The sequence below is a fragment of the Mus musculus genome, chromosome 14, assembly GCF_000001635.26.
Source record: "Mus musculus strain C57BL/6J chromosome 14, GRCm38.p6 C57BL/6J".
NCBI lineage: Eukaryota > Metazoa > Chordata > Mammalia > Rodentia > Muridae > Mus > Mus musculus.
The window spans coordinates 31,217,662-31,234,415 of record NC_000080.6 but is presented as its reverse complement, the minus strand read 5'-3'; the positions used below and the strand labels follow the sequence as shown (position 1 = coordinate 31,234,415).

Below are 16,754 nucleotides of genomic sequence, written 5' to 3'. Positions count from 1 at the left end.
CACCTCTTTGTTCTCACTGGATTCTCACTTGTGTCTCTGCTGGTGCCCTTGGAACCCATGTCCTCTGTCACTCCTACAACATTAGGTCTGTCTCTACTGCTGGATTGGAAACCCCTTGCAGTCCGAGACCGGCTTTGTTAGACATTCTTCATTCACGTTTGCTGCCGAGCCCAGAATTCCACCTTCAGAGGCAGTTTGTTCTCCATTCCCGCTGGGTTCTCGATCATGTTGTTCTGCTATTGCACACCAGAGGGCAGTGTTAGCAAGTTGAGGAAGGAGACTGTGCAATCTCTGTTGAGGATTACACAGCTTTAATGCTCCTCACTTGTTCTAGACACATTAGTTCAAGTTTATTCATGAGAGTATTTATGTTAGGCTTAGAGATGAGCATCAAAACGAACAACGACGCTGCTACATTTAGACAAGACTGTCTAGAAAAGCTCCTCTAGCCTCCAAGTGGCCTTCCCGACCCTGCTGTGACACCGCACCTCCACCAAATGGCCACTCCCATTCCCAAGGGATATGTGATATGGTTCTATGACCCTTCTGCATTGCCCTTCTACTACATATACATACATGCATGTACACACATGCAAACACAGAAAGGCACATGCCCACACACAGCCACCAGAGTCTGCCATTGATGGTCCAAAGACTCCAACCTCTACGGACAAGACAAGAGATGCTGTGAAAAGTAACATCTCTACTGGCCCTGATCTAAGGACACAGTGTCAACTTCCCCACCCCCAGCCCTTCCCCCACTGCCCCTACCCCTGCCCCGTGTTCCATGCTGACAGGAGGTGAGTCACGGCGTCATGGAGGCCACCAGATGAAAGAAGACTGCTTAGTGACCAAGCAAGGAAACCCCATTTTAAAGGATCAGAGATCACAAGGCCCAGAGTGGGGGTGAAGCCTCCCAGCCCCTCCCCCCTTGGCCCTGGCTTCTTGACCCTAGCCTGCACACATGCCTGATAAACAGGAAGACCTCCGCGCCATCAGTGTCCATCCGTCTAAGTGCATCTGAAACCTGTCTGAGCCTTCAAAGACATCCCTAGGCATCAGGATCATACTAGAAGGGACGCCATCCTCAAGGAAGCAATTCCCCATTGTGTTCCGTTCCTTGGGAATGGTGAATTTGTAAACAGGCTCTTACATTTAGACAAATCCTGCCCTGGCTTTGTGCTGGGGTGTTGTTTTTTTTCTCCCCTGAACAATGCCCTTTCCATTCGGGCCAGCCGTTCACACTATTGTCCAAGACCCTTGGACTACAGGAAACAGTGCCAGATTCTTATCTGCTGAGGCGGGTGGAGGTGGTGTGGACAATGACATCATGTCCACAAAACAGGCTGCTGTTCCGAATGTCATTCTTCTATATCTGTATCTGTGGGAGCAGAGCTGCCCTGACTTCCCAACAGGACAATCTGGACGTCATGTGTTCCTAGTACAGCCCCTTCTATTGGAAGGTAGACACCTGGATTCTGCATCGGGACTTACTTTTCATTAACCTCATCAGGTCATGGTTTTCTGATGGCCCTGGTTGTTCCTCTCCGTCCATGGGAAACACATATCGTAGTTGAATTAGCAACCTTGAGCCTAATCCTCCCCACATTCGCCATCAGCAGAGCTCCTGGGAACAGGCCGTCAGCTGGCTGCTGGAGGCCTACGGTTGGCGATCCCAGCCTCCCTTTCAGGCCTCCCTGGAGACCTTGCAGCAGGTCTTATTCCCAACAGAGGATGATTGAGGAACTAGAAATTTCCTTAATGAAACTGCAACTCAGAAAGTGAAAGGCTTCATTGTGAGGCCGCCTTGGAAGAAAGGGGGCCAAGGTGAACAGGCTGGGCAGTGAGAAGTGGGCACCAGGCCATTGCTGCCTTCCTCGTCTCCCATCTCCCAGAAAAGTAGGTGAGTCCGGAAAAGGAGCCAGGGTGGGACCCCGACAATCCCCAAGCTCCTTATCAGATCTTGTGTCCAAACCTGGCCCTGCCTACCCCTTTCCTTCCAAGTCTGTAGTCTTAGAAAAACACGGAGGTCCATTTTTGGGGTGTGTTCAAGCTTCTCCTCACAGCCCCTTCAGCCCAGGACACAAGCGAGCCAAGGCTGGCTCCTTATTGCAGATGAAAATTCGGCTGGTTCTGAGTCCTACCCCTCTCCTAGTTTTAAGAATATGGTACTACACGGAGGAACTTCCATTATTCGGCTGACAGGCACATGAGCTGATCTTCCAGGGCCTAAGTGGAGCCAGGCTGCCAGCAGCCTACATTGTCTAAAAGGAGACCATCTCCTGGTAGCTGCTACATGCCCACTCCTCAGGATTCTTGGGTGTCTAGGACCTGACCCAAGCTTGGCTAAATGAAAAGGCACAGAAGCCAATTGAGAGAGCAGAAGGGTCTGTTCGCGTTTGTTTTGACGGGCTCCTCACCGTCCCTGAGAAACCACTCTGTTCAATGTCACCTCGGGCTTGAGGTAAAACTCAGCCACCCCCGACCCCCCCACACACCCACACCCACACACTGGTAACCAAGCTAGACACTGGAAGAGCCAGAAGAGGCAGAGGAGGCAGGCGAAGAGTGGGAGAATGGAAGCCAGGGCAGGAAAGACCCCAGACTCAAGTGTTCTGATGCTAGAGGGTTTCCAGCTCTGCCCCCAAGGCAGAAGAGCCTCTCTTGGCGAAGGAAATGGAGGCTGACATCTGGGAGTCAGGACCTCTAGTGCTTACAAACGTGGGAGGCAACGATTATCAAATTAATCTCCTGTGTTAAGGGAAGGGGTTAATCTAGTAAGCACTTTTCCAAAATGTGCTCTTGAGAACTCTAAAAAGAGATGTCAGTAGTCCTGCCAGAATGAAAACAAAGGGCAGAAGGCCATGCCACAGGACGTAGGAGCTGCGTGAGATGCCATCACAGGACTCCACAGGGCAGAGCACCCAGGCCTGGGGCAGCTACGGGCACACAAATCCTGGAGTCTGACAGACCATGAAGAGCAGGAGGTCATGGAAGGTTCCCTGCGATTAGCAGCTCTCAGGACGCCTCAGCTACACTTAACTAGTCTCTTTGTCCAAGCTTCTTTTCAGCTCTAAACCTGTGTGGGAAATCATGGACCATCCAGATACCAGGGGAAGTGCGAGACACAGAGGAAAGGGCTGCAGGACAAAGACAGAGAGAAGGTGGAATTACTGAGGTCGGAAGTTGGGCTGGAGCTGATGAGTGTGAGGGCAGGGGAAGGGGAGAGACTTTGGGAGCAGAGACTGTGGGGAGGTGTGGGGGCCACACCTGTACTCTTTGTTGGGCCACTACCAGGTACTGCAATGGTGATGTCTCAGTCAGAGGCAATGGTGGCTTGGGCTGAGGCAATGGAGCTTCAGGTTCAGTCAAGCCTAGGTGTTTGTGGAGGGGCTGATATACAAGCTAAGAGCAGTGACCGGCCTGTTTTGTTACTCTCCCAAGGGACTTATCCAAGCTAGATGCCCCAGGCTAGCTTCCTGGGGAGGTAGGTTGCCTCCCCTCTGGCTTTGAAATGTTTCTGTAGTTTTTCCCATTTTTGCCCAGTATCAGTGTAGTCTATGCTCTGGGCGGGATGTCACCGGAGCAGCAGGGAGCATGATCAGAAGGCCTTCTGAGCATACCCAGGAACTCACTCTCCACCCCAGAAGCTGTCGCCTAGCCCGGCCTGGGCGTGATTTTAGTGGCCTTGATATATATTAGTATACAGCTTAGGGAGGAGGCAGCAGCAGGCTAAGAGGCACTGTTACAAATGTCGGGTGTTGTGCAAAAGGAACAGTGCTGCCTACGTGCCTGTCTGCCCTTTGCTGGCTCTCCTGCCCCCTCAAAATCCTTCTTATGTTCCAAGGTCAGCTTTATAAGCCTTCAGGACAGGATTTTTCCTCGTGGGTTGAGCAATCTCTGCTTTACAGGCAAACCCCTCAGACCCCTTCCGCTGCCACACATCTCCCTGTCTGCTAGAAGAAAGTGCCAGATAGGCTGAGCATTTCCGGGAACACACAGCACTCTTCCTTTCTCACCAGTGTCCATCAGTTTAGCACAAAGGCACACAGATACAGTCGCCTTAGGGCTACGTGATATAAATAGTTCTTCATTCCTTTCTTTATAGGCTCTGCTTTTTCTCATCAGAACTCAAGGCAACATGACAATAAAAATATCAACAACAATTCAATAAGTATGCTTGGAAGACGGAGAAGCCACAAGGCCCATTTGAAAACAGACACAGTTCACACATGTGGGCGTTTTCAGGGTGTTCGTAGTACAGTACCGTGGGCAAGGTGGCAGTGGGCAAGAGCTGTCCTATGTTTCCAGGTATAGGGGTGCACTGTTTAGGATACCGAGTTCCTTTTTCCTGTGTTTTCCAGGGCCATTTCCCCAGAGGACCCTGCCCAGAGCTTGCCAAACCTAGACTCTGTCCAAATGCCACTGGGGGGGCTAGGTTGCCACTTTCTGAATTCTCAGGGTTTCCTCCACCCCTTTCCTCTCCTCTGTCTCCCCAACTCTCCTCCAGCTTTTACCCACTCCTCTCTCGTCTTCTTTTATCTACCAGTATCCCAAGGGACCATGCCCACAAACAGAAGGAAGCTGGGTTTGGGCAGGTAGAGTTCAGGGCTTCTGTCCTCCAGATAAGCAAATGGTGCAAGTTCAGATCTCAGCACCCTGGGGGTGCCAGGGTAGAGGAAATAAACCCAAAGTCTTCGGGTTTGAAGTTCAGTACAGCAAAAGCTCTTTCTTGTTTTTTCATCTCCCTCCCTCTCCAACCCCCATCCCTCCTCCACCCTTTTTTTTCCCTATTCAAAGGAGGGAACTCAGACATGCCCTCTTGTCTGTCCCGTGCGTCACTAACTTCTTCACCCTCGGGCTGGGAATAACTTTTCATTTAATTGTCCTCCTCCCCCTCTCTGCTCCCCAGCTGCAGAAACTGCTGATGGCCAAGCTTCTCCCCAGCCCTTGTCACTCAGCCCCACCCCCACCCCCAGAACAGCAGGATTTACCATACCAGCTTTCTGTTCTCCCATAGAGAGAGAGCTGGGCTTTCACTCAGTGGTAGAGCATTTATCCAGCATGCATGAGACCCTAGATTCAATCCCAAGTACCACAAAAAACCATGGGAGTCTTGTAAACGAACTGTCATGACCACCCTCAGTAGAGACTCTAGCATTGGAAGTATCTGGCCTGCCCAGGGGCTCCTGAACCAACTAATGTCACCTTGGCTCTTGAGGACACCTGCTCATGGACCCATGGACCCATGGTCTCACCTCTCTCTAGTTCCTCGTGGCCCTAGACAAAGCCCAGGAGGCCGATCCTCACCACTGGCTGCTGGTTTTCAGAGTGTCCGTTGCTAACCTCACCGGCCTGAGCATGCCCGCCTCACCCTCGGAAAGGTAGCCCATCCTTCGAGGCACTCCTACCCTCCAGCTCCCCACTTCCTCTTTCTGGTCCACAGAACCTTCCCCTGGTCCCAGGAAGACACTCTGATGGTGAGGTGTGAGCACCCCAGCAAGCCTGGCCTGACAATGTGGGACCTGGGAAAGGGTATCATATTGTGAGACAACTCTTCCAAGTTTAAAAAGGGGGCAAGGGCCAGGCCCAGGCAACCTCCAGGTCCCAGCAGTTCCTGCCTCTGTGAGTAGGAGATGGGAGGGAGCTGAGGCAGGGAATCATCTAGATTCCAAAGCATGGAGACAGATAAACAGCACAACCCCACCTCCTCAGCGCCTCCACCTTCTCTCACACCTCTGTGGGGCAAGTGTTTCTTATCAGGTTCTACCTTAGGAATCTACTTTCCCCTCCTCTGGTGGACTGACAATATATACTCCCTTAGAGCCACCCATACACCCACTCAGAGGGTCACTCAGAATGGCCATTGTTCAGCAAGCTGGGAAAGAACCACCCGCCTTGCCTCTGGGCACAACCGGAAATGTGCTCCGGAAGCCACACCATCTCTGAGAACAAATAGCAGGCCCCTTGGGACTACAAGTGGTCTGGAGGTGCCAGTTCCAGCCCGGGACTGAGAACTCGGAGAAAGGCAGGGGTAGGCTGAGGTGCAAGGCTCCTCCCACCAACCCCTAGTCTTTCCTGTAGGTGGTGGAGATTTCCTCTAAGAGGTAATCAATCAGGAGTTCTGGACTCCTCTTTCCTAGCTGGGTGGGAGAGAGATACCGTTGAGTCCCCCAGCCCAGCCCGACCACCTGCTCCTCAGTCATCTTCTATGTGGCTTCTACCTCCCGGGGTGTCCGATTGTGCTCAGCCAGCACCCTGCTCTTCATCTTCTTGCCCAGTTCCAGCCCTGCCCAGCTCTTGCCCTTCGCTTGCTTTCCCTTTCCGCGGAAGGAGCCTGAGCGCTCCCCGACACCCCTGCACCATACACGTTCACAGTACTCATCCACACGGGGCAGGTTGGCGAAGCCCGTGAGCTGAAGGATGTCCTTATACCAAGTCTTGGGGGAGGCAGAGGCCAGGCTTCCCCAGGCTGAGGGCTCCTCTAGCCTTGACTCCCGAAGGAACAGGCTGTCCAGTTGCACAGCTGCAATCACCTCCAGGGCAAAACGGACCACGGTCTGGGAGAAGCCATGTTCCAGAGTGGTGCAAGTGTAGTTTCCTGCGTCATGGCGGCTGAGCCTTCGGAACAGCAGCCCTTGGGCCGTCTGCACAACTCTCTCATCTGTCTTCACCTGCAGGGAGAGTCGGAGGGTACAGGCGACAGAAGCAAGGAGTTGGGGAGAGCATTAACCTTGTGATCTTTACTCCTTTTTCCACGTTTGCCATTCTCGGGTCCAAGCCCTGCCTCCACCCCCCTTGCCTAGTCCCTCTTTCCCATGGTGGGCCTAACCACGTGACAGGATCTCAGAGAGACCATGAGCTAATTGCAGACAGGCAGGCCTCACCTTTCCGCAGAGCAGGACAAGGACCTATGAAGAAGGCTTTCCTAAGACTGAATGGTTGTGTGTCTCCAGGTCAGAGCCCTAAGACCTTCAGAGAAGTCTACACCAGCACCCAAGGAGCTGAGGAGTTAGGTTCATGTCTATGAGGTTTTACTCTGAGCTAAAGAAAACTCTACACACACACACAAACAGTCATGCTGGGCCTTCCCTGTCTTGGTCTGTTCTGCTTACTCCCCCACAAATGTGAGGTCCACAGCCCAAGCCTGGGGTGGGCTAAGTGCCCACTTGAGTGTGGGAGGCAAGAGCTGGCTCTGATCCCAGGCTGCTAACCCTGTCTGTGCATCTGAGCGCTGAGGGGGAACCGCCTGGGTGGTTAGCATAGCATTGTGTAACCCCATCTCATTGCTCTCCCTACTCCAAGGAGTCTCCTCGGTGCTCAGCCCTACAGCTGGTCCCAGGCTTGCCTCCCCTGGCTCCTGAGCTGGAGGAAGAGCCCCTCCTGTAACCAAACCCCTCCTTCTGTCGTTCCCCCCCCATGGGAAAGCAGCTCCAGACTCCCGCTCTGCCCATGCTTGGCCTCAAGCCCTAGACTGAAGCCATCTTAGGGGTTGACAAACCTTCCCAGTCAAGGGGAAAAGAGGCCTTGGGCAGACAGCTTGCTTTGGGAGGTAATGTGCTGGTCAGGGACCAGGTCTGAGGCAGAGAAGAATTAAGAAACTCGAGGGAAGAGCTCCCTTCAAAGCCAAGCCACGTGCGTTAGCATAGGAACCTTCCAGAACAACTTAGCCCCCATTCCCTCTCCTCGACCTCCAGCATCCCCCTCACAGAGTAGGGAGGCTGGAGCTACGTGCAGCCTAGACAGAAATGGGGGCAGCTCCTCATAGGTATCCCAGGGTATAGTACACATTTTTCTCAGGAAGAACTTGGCTAGCTCACTCCAGAGTTCCTTTCTAGAGCTTAGGATTTGGGGTTCAGGAAGAGAAGAGGATCTCTGGGTGGGGTCTTCACTCACCTGGTCAGTCCCCTTATCCCCTGGCCTTTGTAAGAACCAGCGCACTGCAGCCTGAGGAGACTTGGGCAGGCACTCAAGGAAGGTGCTGTTGTGCTCTGTGCCAAAGACTCTGGTCATGAGCCCCGAAGCTGCTTCTGTAGAGAGGATCAGGCCAGGTCAGCAAGGGAACTAGGGAATCCAGGCTCTGAGGGCCACAGACTAACTCCCACAGGATACCTGTGTGGTGAGGGCTTAGGTGACTCTATCCTAAGGCTCCATGCAGCTGCACAGAGAGGGGATCTGAGGACTTTATTATAATGGGCTCATGCTTCCCAGAGATGGAGCCCAGTCCAAAGGGTGACCCACATCCCCAGGCCCACCACTCACTGTTTTGGCTCTGGCCCTGGCCCAGACACTGCACAGCAGGGTTGCCATGGCGTATGTCCTGCCGACGGAACCTGCGCTTGCCAGAGCTGGGGCGGTAGCGGGCACAGGCAGTGCCATCCCAAGCACAGTATGGGTCCCGGGCCAGGCAGCACTCAGCACAGGCACTGCCGTAAGTCTCACACTGGTGCAGCTGCAGCCGGGCCACACCCAGTGGAGAGCCCACATACAGCGTTTGCTGGGGAAGAAACACAAGCAGAGCCCCAGTGAGCTGGGTTCACCAACAGGTTCTCAACGCCCAAGCTTTCCTGAGACCCATCAGTTTCAGGAAGGCTTCCAGAACCTCTTGAATTCATTCACAAGGATAGAGATGTTGAATGCACTCCAGAGCCCATGCTAGCCCATGAGTAGGTGGGGGTGGAGCTGGGGTCTTTCCTATAAGGGACTTCTTCAGGCCTTCTCTGCTGTCAACCTCTGCCTCTAGCCTAATGGACTCTGTGTGACTGGCCGCTGGCTTTAGAGCTGTACCTTGCAGGCCTGTCTAACCTTTTGACCCTGTGATATGAAGGTGTCATCTGCAAAGTTCATGCATGAGCGACCGAGTTACCAAAAACAAATTGAAAAAAAAAAAACCTCATGTTTTAAGTACGTTTATGAGTTTGTGTTGGGCCACGCGCATGGCTGTCCTCAGCTGCACGTGGCCATGGGGCTAGAGATTGGGCATGTCTACAGCAATCCCAGTACAAAAGCCGAGCTGGGGACCAGTAAGACGGCTCAGCAGAAAAAAGTGCTGGCCACCTAACCTGACAATCTGAGTTTGTTCCCCTCTGTCCTGTGTGGTAAATGCAGAGAATTGGGCTCCTACAAATTTGATCTCTAGTCGCTATTTGCCACGAGAACGTTCAGAGCCCTTTAGACTCGTCACCTAGCTCACTGCAACTCAGGCTTGGCAGGGCTTTACCAAAATAAATAAAATATACTTTTTAGAAGTTTAAAAAGTTGGAATGTATGCCCAGAGGCTAGGGACTCTGCTCAATCAGATGCTTCAACACAGAGACCCAAGCTCAGGCTTCAGAACCTATGTGTAAAAAAAGCAGGACATTGAGGTCCCATTGCAGTCTCAGGCTGGGGGAGCAGGCTTTGGGGCTTGCTGGCCAGCCACCCTAACCTGATTGACAAGCTCTGGGCCAATGACTCTGTCTCAGAAAAGACAGAGGACCACCTGAGGAGGTCCTCTGGCCTACACACACACATAGGCACACACACACACACAGGCACACATACACACACAGGCACATATACATACACAGGCACACATATACACACAGGCACACACACAGAGACACATATATATGCACAGGCATACACACACACAGACAGGCACACACACATACACACACACACACACACACACACACACACACACACGATAGGCCCAGCTCTCCAGGAGAGTCCACGGCAAGTTTAGGAGAGGGGATACAGGGGCTGGCCTTACCCTTTTGACAGAGATCTCCATCTCAGTGATGGGCGTTGGCACCTAGAGAAGGAATGGGATCTTAGGTTGAGTGGGTGAAGGCTCTGAATAGCTTCCCTGCTTCACCATTGCCCAAGCCCCGGGTGGGAGCCAGTTACCCCGCAGCTGATCACTGTACCTCCTGGCAGCAATGGCTGGGCAGGATTTGGGAAAGGTGGTGCATGCCCATAACCTCAGCTCTGGAGCCGCTGAGGTAGGAAGATGGGGAGGCCCCATTCAATGCCAGGCCGCTCTCTATAGTAAGTTTTAGTCTAAACTAAGCTATATAGAGAGAGATGGTCTCAAAGTTCAAGCACTTGTTGGGTGTGGTCCTGCAGGCCTTAAATCCCAGCATTCAGAAAGCAGCAGCAGATGGATTTCCATGAGTTTGAGTTCAGCTTAGTTAACATGGTGTACACCAGACCAACCAAGGATATATATAGCAAGACCTTGTCTCAGAAAGAAGAGATAGAGGCAGAGAGTGTTTCCCAGACATCCAGGAAGGTACCCTCATTCTGACTGGCTTCCAAGAGGGAGGTTTGGCACAGAGTTCCACTGTCTCCTCCCACAATGTTCTCCAGCCATGAACCAGCTGTCCTACATCATTAACCTCATGTCCAGAGGCAAAATAGCCCCCAAATACAGACAATCCCTGTCCAGTTATATGGGGGAGGGAGGGAACACTTGGAGTCTCAGCCACTTTGCACTACAACTTGAGCCTGGCAAGGTTTTGTCAAAACCTGCTCACCTTGACTATCCCTCCCCAGAGAGCACCAGGCATCTTGCGTGCACAGCCTGCTTCTCCAGCAGTAATTCAGTAGCATCCCAGGGCCTCTTTAGCAGTGTGTGCCATATTCTGAGTCTCTCCCCTGGGTTCACTCTCCTGGAGCCTACCCCAGGCCCAGGGCTGGGGGGTGGAGACACCCATTAACCCCTGCTTACCTTAAACACCTGGAGCTCCTCCAAAACCACCTCTTCAGGTTCAGTCAAGCCACCACCCTGGAGGGCAATGACTTTGAGCACAGAACCCGAATCTGGAGCAGGGGAAAAAAGGTTAGTGAGACAAGCAGGAAGAAGCTACATTCTCCCCACATAGCTGGCTGCCTCTGGTCAGCCCTCTTACCAGTCCCTAGGAAGATGACATCATAGGTCCCATCCTCAGCCTCCACTCGATCCACCACAATCTGGCGCAGTCGCTGAGCCAAGTGAGTTTTGACCAGGACAGGGCGGCCACGCCGAGGCCTCACAGGCTGGAACATGAGTGGGTGGTCTCGGACAAACTGCAACACCTCGTCTGGGTAGTCCTTGGTGCTGCCAAAGGGTCGGCCTGGCTGTGCGGTCATCTTGCTAGGACACTGGGAGCAGCAGAGGGAACACTTGAAGTCCCTAGGATGGCACTACCCAACCTCTTTCTATCTCCAGGGGGTCATGCACACAGCAGAGACTCTCCTCCCAAACCCTCTGGAGGCTCAGCCCACTACTGCCAAGTGGGCTGAGTGTTAAACCGGAAGCTTTTCTATACAGGAGTTCCCTGTCATCTGCTTTGGCCTCTATTGCCTGACCCCAAGCAGCTACTTACCACACCGGGGCGAGGGAAGGGCACCTTGCCCCCATAGGGTCCCCACTGATGCTGAGGGCCATCTCGGTGGGCAAAGGGCCCATTGAAGACCTCCCAGATGTCTACCATGTGGTACACACAGACAGCAAAGCCCTGGAACACAGCACTGCCAAAGGGAAACAGGGAGAGTCAGACCAGGCCAAGGTGGTTGGGGGAAAAGAGACGCAAGCTAACTTCATAAGTGATAAAGAAGATGACAGTGGCTGCTGAAAACAAAGATTGGGAGACAAGACACAGAGGCAGAGACAAAACAGAGATGGAGATCAGAAAATAGACAGTCACCGAATCAAGGAGAAAGACCATCGAAGGTCAGTGGTATGGGGGCAGGGGCTCAACAGAAAAAGCAGCCTGGTACAGAGACCAGGGGAGGCGGGTGCAGGGGAGCATGTGTGCCCACCTGACAGTGCTGAACAGCGCATACACCTCGAGGCTCTTCCCGGCCTTGGGCCACAGCAGGAACACATCCTCTGGGACACAGTGGGACACAGAAAGAGCCATAAGCACTATAGCCACTGCCAATGGCCTGGTTTGCCAGCTCAGAGCCCTCCCCATTTCCTGGTTGGCCATTCCCTTACCTAGCTGGTCAAAGTGAGTCTCAGCCCCACCCGGGCCAGGCACAGAGCACACCAGCCGGGCCTTGAGGAAAGTGCTCCATTTGTTCACCAGCACCCGCTGGCCACCAGCATCATTCTGGGGAAGGGAGGGGGAATCAGCTTTATGCCCCCTGAGTATGGGACCCGCCTCCTGTTCTTCTACTCTCAACCACAGAGAGACGGATGTATGTTAGCACTGTATCCTAGCCTCAGTTTCTCTACTGTGAAGGGACAGTCCAGGAAAGAGGTCACAACAGGGGACTCGAACCTCCCCACCCCACCACGGCTCTCACCACACAGACGCGGCCCACTCGGCTGATGGTGACATGACCTGGGCCACCATCTGGTGACGGGACAGTCTCGGAGAAGAAGAAGTACACCTTGTCGTCGTCCCGGTCAGAGTTATCTGGGATCCGAGCAGCCATCACAAACCGGGGTTCTGAGAGGGTGACAGGGTGATGATGTGACAAGGGAAGCCACATGCCTCTCCCACCCCAGGAGCTAGAGGTGTGGCTTGTCCATCTTGGGCCACATTTTATCTATCGTCTCTCCTCAGTTCGAGGGATGGGTCCCAAGCAGCCTTGCCCTCAGGGGGCCTTACCATGTAGGAGGCTCTGGTCAGAGTCAGAACGCAGGGCTGGTCGGGGACCCCCACTCCGGAAAATCATGGCCTCACGTCCCAGGAAATCGGCAGTGAGACCTGTGTATAGCTCCCCACCTAGAAGGGACCAGAGTCAGGAGTGCAGCAGCCTAGCAACCAGCCCCATTCCTTCCAGGCCAATTTCCACCCTCCTGACTCACTCTGGCTTGGTATCACCCACCTACAAAGGTGCTGGCGAAGGGTCGGCTGGGCTCATGTGGGCAACGCCCCCTTCCATTCTCGACGCTGCTAGCATCCAAGCGGAGCACATGCTAGTTAGAGAGAGGAAAGGGGCGTGAACGGGGTCACCTGGGAAAGAAGCAGAGCCTCGACCGTGATCTTTGCGTGCAACTGGAGCATCGGGTCGGGGGCGGGGGGGAAAAGATCCTCATTTCATGGGGTCAGCACCTCTGTTGGGCTCAGCACCCCAGCACAAAGGCGCCTTTCAAGCCCCTGCCCCCTCTGCCCTGCCCTGGTTGAATGGGAAGCCTTGAGACAGCAGGGAGGAAATGTCACAGCTTCTCAGCTTCTCATGGGAAGGCCCAGGCTCACCTCCCCTCGATGCCCCACTGTGATGAAGGTGCAGATGGGTTGGAAGGCTCCTGTGCCACAGGCCAGCAGATGGGTCCGGTTATGGGGTTGTAAGACCCGCACGAAGTTGGCACACTCCGTCTGCGGGAAAGGAAAGGGGTCCGAGGGTGAAGGAGAAGCCCACCATCTCCTTGGGTTCTAAGACTCAGCTCTGCTTCATGTCAGCTCTGGGAACATGGTGAGGGTCACATTCTCTACACATGTCCTGCTCCCAATCCTCCCAGCAGAGGCACCAGGGGAGTGACTGCAGGCCATTCTGAGAACCCAGGTAGAATGCGCTCGAGGGTGGTTCTTGCCAGCAATACTCACCAAAGGGTCTTTTCCCTTGCGGACACATTCCACCTTCTGTCCTGGCTGTGGCAGCCACAAGACCTGAAACACAGCCCACAAACAATTTCAAAGACCCTAAACTCATGGTCTCAGTTTCTCCGTCTGACCTCCACCTGGAAGTACTCACTTTCACCCCCTTTAGTCCGACTCACCTCCCGGGGGTCTGGCCATGCCTGATCCAGTCTCAGAGAGTAAAGGGCATCTCGGCTTCCCAGAAAGAGGCGATCTCGATACTCATCCAGGTACATGACTTGGAGGTCTAGGGAACCCCGTGGGCCCAGAAAGATGGCAGAGCGGTTGGTAGACAGGAGATCTAGCAAAGAGCAAAGGAAGAGAATTAGGGTCTGCTACTGAGCCTGCTCTCTCAGCCAGGAAGTGGGAATGAAGATCCCAGCTATGCACTCACCACACATGTACATCTGGAAAATGTTACCATTCACAGCGTTGCTACAAGGCTTTTGGGACATGGCTCTTGGGGCAAGTGGTACCAATAGCTCCCAGCGCCCTGCCTAGTTTACCTCCTTCTTTCCCTTTCTTTCTTTCTTTCTTTCTTTCTTTCTTTCTTTCTTTCTTTCTTTCTTTCTTTCTTTCTTTCTTTCTTTCTTCCTTCCTTCCTTCCTTCCTTCCTTCCTTCCTTCCTTCCTTCCTTCCTTCTTTCTTTCTTTCTTTCTTTCTTTCTTTCTTTCTCTTTTCTTTTTTTTTTTTTTTTTGGTTTTTCTCGAGACAGGGTTTCTCTGTGCAGCCCTGGCTGTCCTGGAACTCACTCTGTAGACCAGGCTGGCCTCGAACTCAGAATCGTTCTTTTAAAAAAAAAGATATATTTATTTACTTTATGTGAGTGCTCTATCTGCATGTACATCAGATCCCATTATAGATGGTTGTAAGCCACCATGTGGTTTCTGGGAATTGAACTCAAGACCTCTGGAAGAGCAGACAGTGCTCTTAACCATTGAGCCATCTCTCTAGTCTTTTTGTTTGTTTTGTTTTTTAGTTGACCTGGAGATTAAACTTAGGGTTACCCTCCATCATGCTCAGCATCCAAGCATTCTGCCACCACGCCACATCCTAATGGTCCCCTGTCCTCCATTCTTCAGACCCTTGGTCTTTCATCTGACAACTCCCCAGTATCCTATCTAAGTGCTTGGATCCTTGTATCTCAGTATCTTTGCTAAGTAACCAGGGAAGAAAGCCCCACTGACAGCAATTACATCAAAGAGCCTGGACAAGAGCTGGGAGAGCCAGGAAGAAGGTGGAAGAGTGTGAACACGCAAAAGACTGGAGCCAATGGGGAGAGGGGAGGCCAGGGGAACATTCCTCAGCGGGGGGCACACCAAGACACAGGGCAGACCAGGCATGGCCTGACAGAACTCCAGCCTCAGAGCTGTGGACAAATGACATTCTCCCTTGTACACACTGCCCTATCAGCTGACCCCAAAGATGGAAGGATCAGAGCCCCAAGAGTTTTGATATAGTTCCTTGCTTCTGCTTGGGGAGGTGGAAGCAAGGCCCCAGCAAAGGACTGGCAGAGTTGTCCAGAAGGGGCTGCCTGCCCCACTTGGGAAGGCCCAGAGTAACCTTTGTCCAGAACTCCTCAGGCACCACACTCCATCCTCAAACTCACTGGTGGCCTCTTCAGGATACCCTGCTTGATTAATATAGACTCTGAGACTTCCCTCTCAGAGTAGCCTGATTGTCCCTCAAAGCCACAGCTCCCCGAACAAAGAGCCCTTTACCCACATGGTCTCCACAGCAAGCTTGTGCCATCCCCCTTCTGACTGCTGTTCCCCAGAGAAGATGATTCCTCTCCCCCAGGAAAAATCTGCGGGGCTTCTGAGATGGCTCAGTGGGTAAAGGTACTTGCCAAACCTGACAACCTGAGTTTGACCCCCAGAGCCTCACATGGTAGAGAGAACCAGTTCCTGCAAGTTGTCTTCTGACCTATACACATGTACAGCATGCACTGTGGCACATGTGCACCTAGACAAAACACTCTCACATCCCTCACTCAGATACATAGATACATAGATAGATAGATAGATAGATAGATAGATACATACATACATACATACATACATACATACATACATAGACACACAGATACATAGCTGCCATACATTTTTGTTGAAGAAGAATCTATAATTAAATCCTAGTTTTATTTGTCTCAGACCATCAAAAAAGGCAGAACCACACAGCTAGGCTAGAGCGGAGAACCACTTCTACACACACACACACACACACACACACAGAGAGAGAGAGAGAGAGAGAGAGAGAGAGAGAGAGAGAGAGAGAGAGAGACAGAGACAGAGAGAGAGACAGAGAGAGAGACAGAGAGAAACAGAGACAGAGAGACAGAGACAGAGACAGAGACACCGAGAGAAGATGGCAGAGGAAAGCTGAGACTCTCCTGGACTATAGATGGAGAGAGGATGGTCAAGTGAGCGTGGATGATGATAAGTCAGGACAGGCTACAAGAGGTGGGAGAGGCTCCTCCTTTCCTTGTGGCTCAGGACCAGAAGGACAGACTTCTACCCACTCCCTTGATGTCTGCCCAGACCCTCTTTATACCCTCCCTCTGCTCTGTACCTCCGTCCCCCTTCCTTGTTTCCATCTCCCACCCTTCCTTTGTAGCAGTCTCCTCAGTTTCCCCCTTGTATTAGTCTTCCACTTTGGCCATGGCTCTCAGGATGTGTCTACCTTTCCTGCCCACAGTCATCCCTAGCATCATTCAGGGTCTGACCAGGAAACCTTACCCATGCTGCTGCTGGCTGATTAAAGGATGTCCTAGAGCCACGGACATTCACAGACATTCACAGCATGCACACAAACAGGACAGCACTGGCCAGTACCTCTGTAGGAGAGCCGCAGACGAGGCACACTGGGGCTGGGACCAGGGCTGGGGATGCCCACATGGAACAGAAGGCTCCCCAGGAGGCAGCAGATGGCCCACGCAGATGGGTCCATGCTGGGAAAAAAAAATGAGCTGCCCTCTGATCCTGCTGCTGGATGTAGTTTGCTCTGCTGCCACCAGGCCAGCCACTTATAAGGCAGTGGCTCCACCCAGTGCTGGGCGGGAAGGCGGGAGAGGAAGAGCGAAGTGCTCCAAGCCTGCCATCTACCTGCAGTTTCTCCGGCCACCTCAGCCGGCCGGCCCGCTCAATGCCCGTGCAGCTAACTGGCCTGCTCCCCCTTGGGAGACTCTGACCCAGCTGA

General features: G+C 53.0%; 1 protein-coding gene across 2 annotated transcripts; it reads right to left on the bottom strand.

Moving 5' to 3' along the window:
* Positions 1 to 4,063: 4,063 nt before the first annotated feature.
* Positions 4,064 to 16,543, bottom strand: Sema3g (sema domain, immunoglobulin domain (Ig), short basic domain, secreted, (semaphorin) 3G). 2 transcript variants are annotated; one of them, XM_006518821.3, is made up of 16 exons: positions 16,295 to 16,381; positions 13,697 to 13,857; positions 13,524 to 13,586; positions 13,176 to 13,295; positions 12,805 to 12,895; positions 12,585 to 12,701; positions 12,277 to 12,422; positions 11,966 to 12,080; positions 11,788 to 11,857; positions 11,352 to 11,496; positions 10,896 to 11,127; positions 10,715 to 10,806; positions 9,755 to 9,796; positions 8,263 to 8,497; positions 7,897 to 8,030; positions 4,064 to 6,674 (listed from the first exon to the last, which is right to left on the bottom strand). In XM_006518821.3, exons 1-16 carry the CDS (start codon positions 16,296 to 16,298, stop codon positions 6,210 to 6,212), a joined length of 2,232 nt encoding a protein of 743 aa, XP_006518884.1. In that variant the 5' UTR covers positions 16,299 to 16,381; the 3' UTR covers positions 4,064 to 6,209. The 2 variants fall into 2 exon arrangements, with proteins under 2 accessions (XP_006518884.1, NP_001020550.1); NM_001025379.1 differs by lacking the exon at positions 16,295 to 16,381 and adding an exon at positions 16,391 to 16,543 and having other exon boundaries at positions 4,905 to 6,674.
* Positions 16,544 to 16,754: the final 211 nt, after the last annotated feature.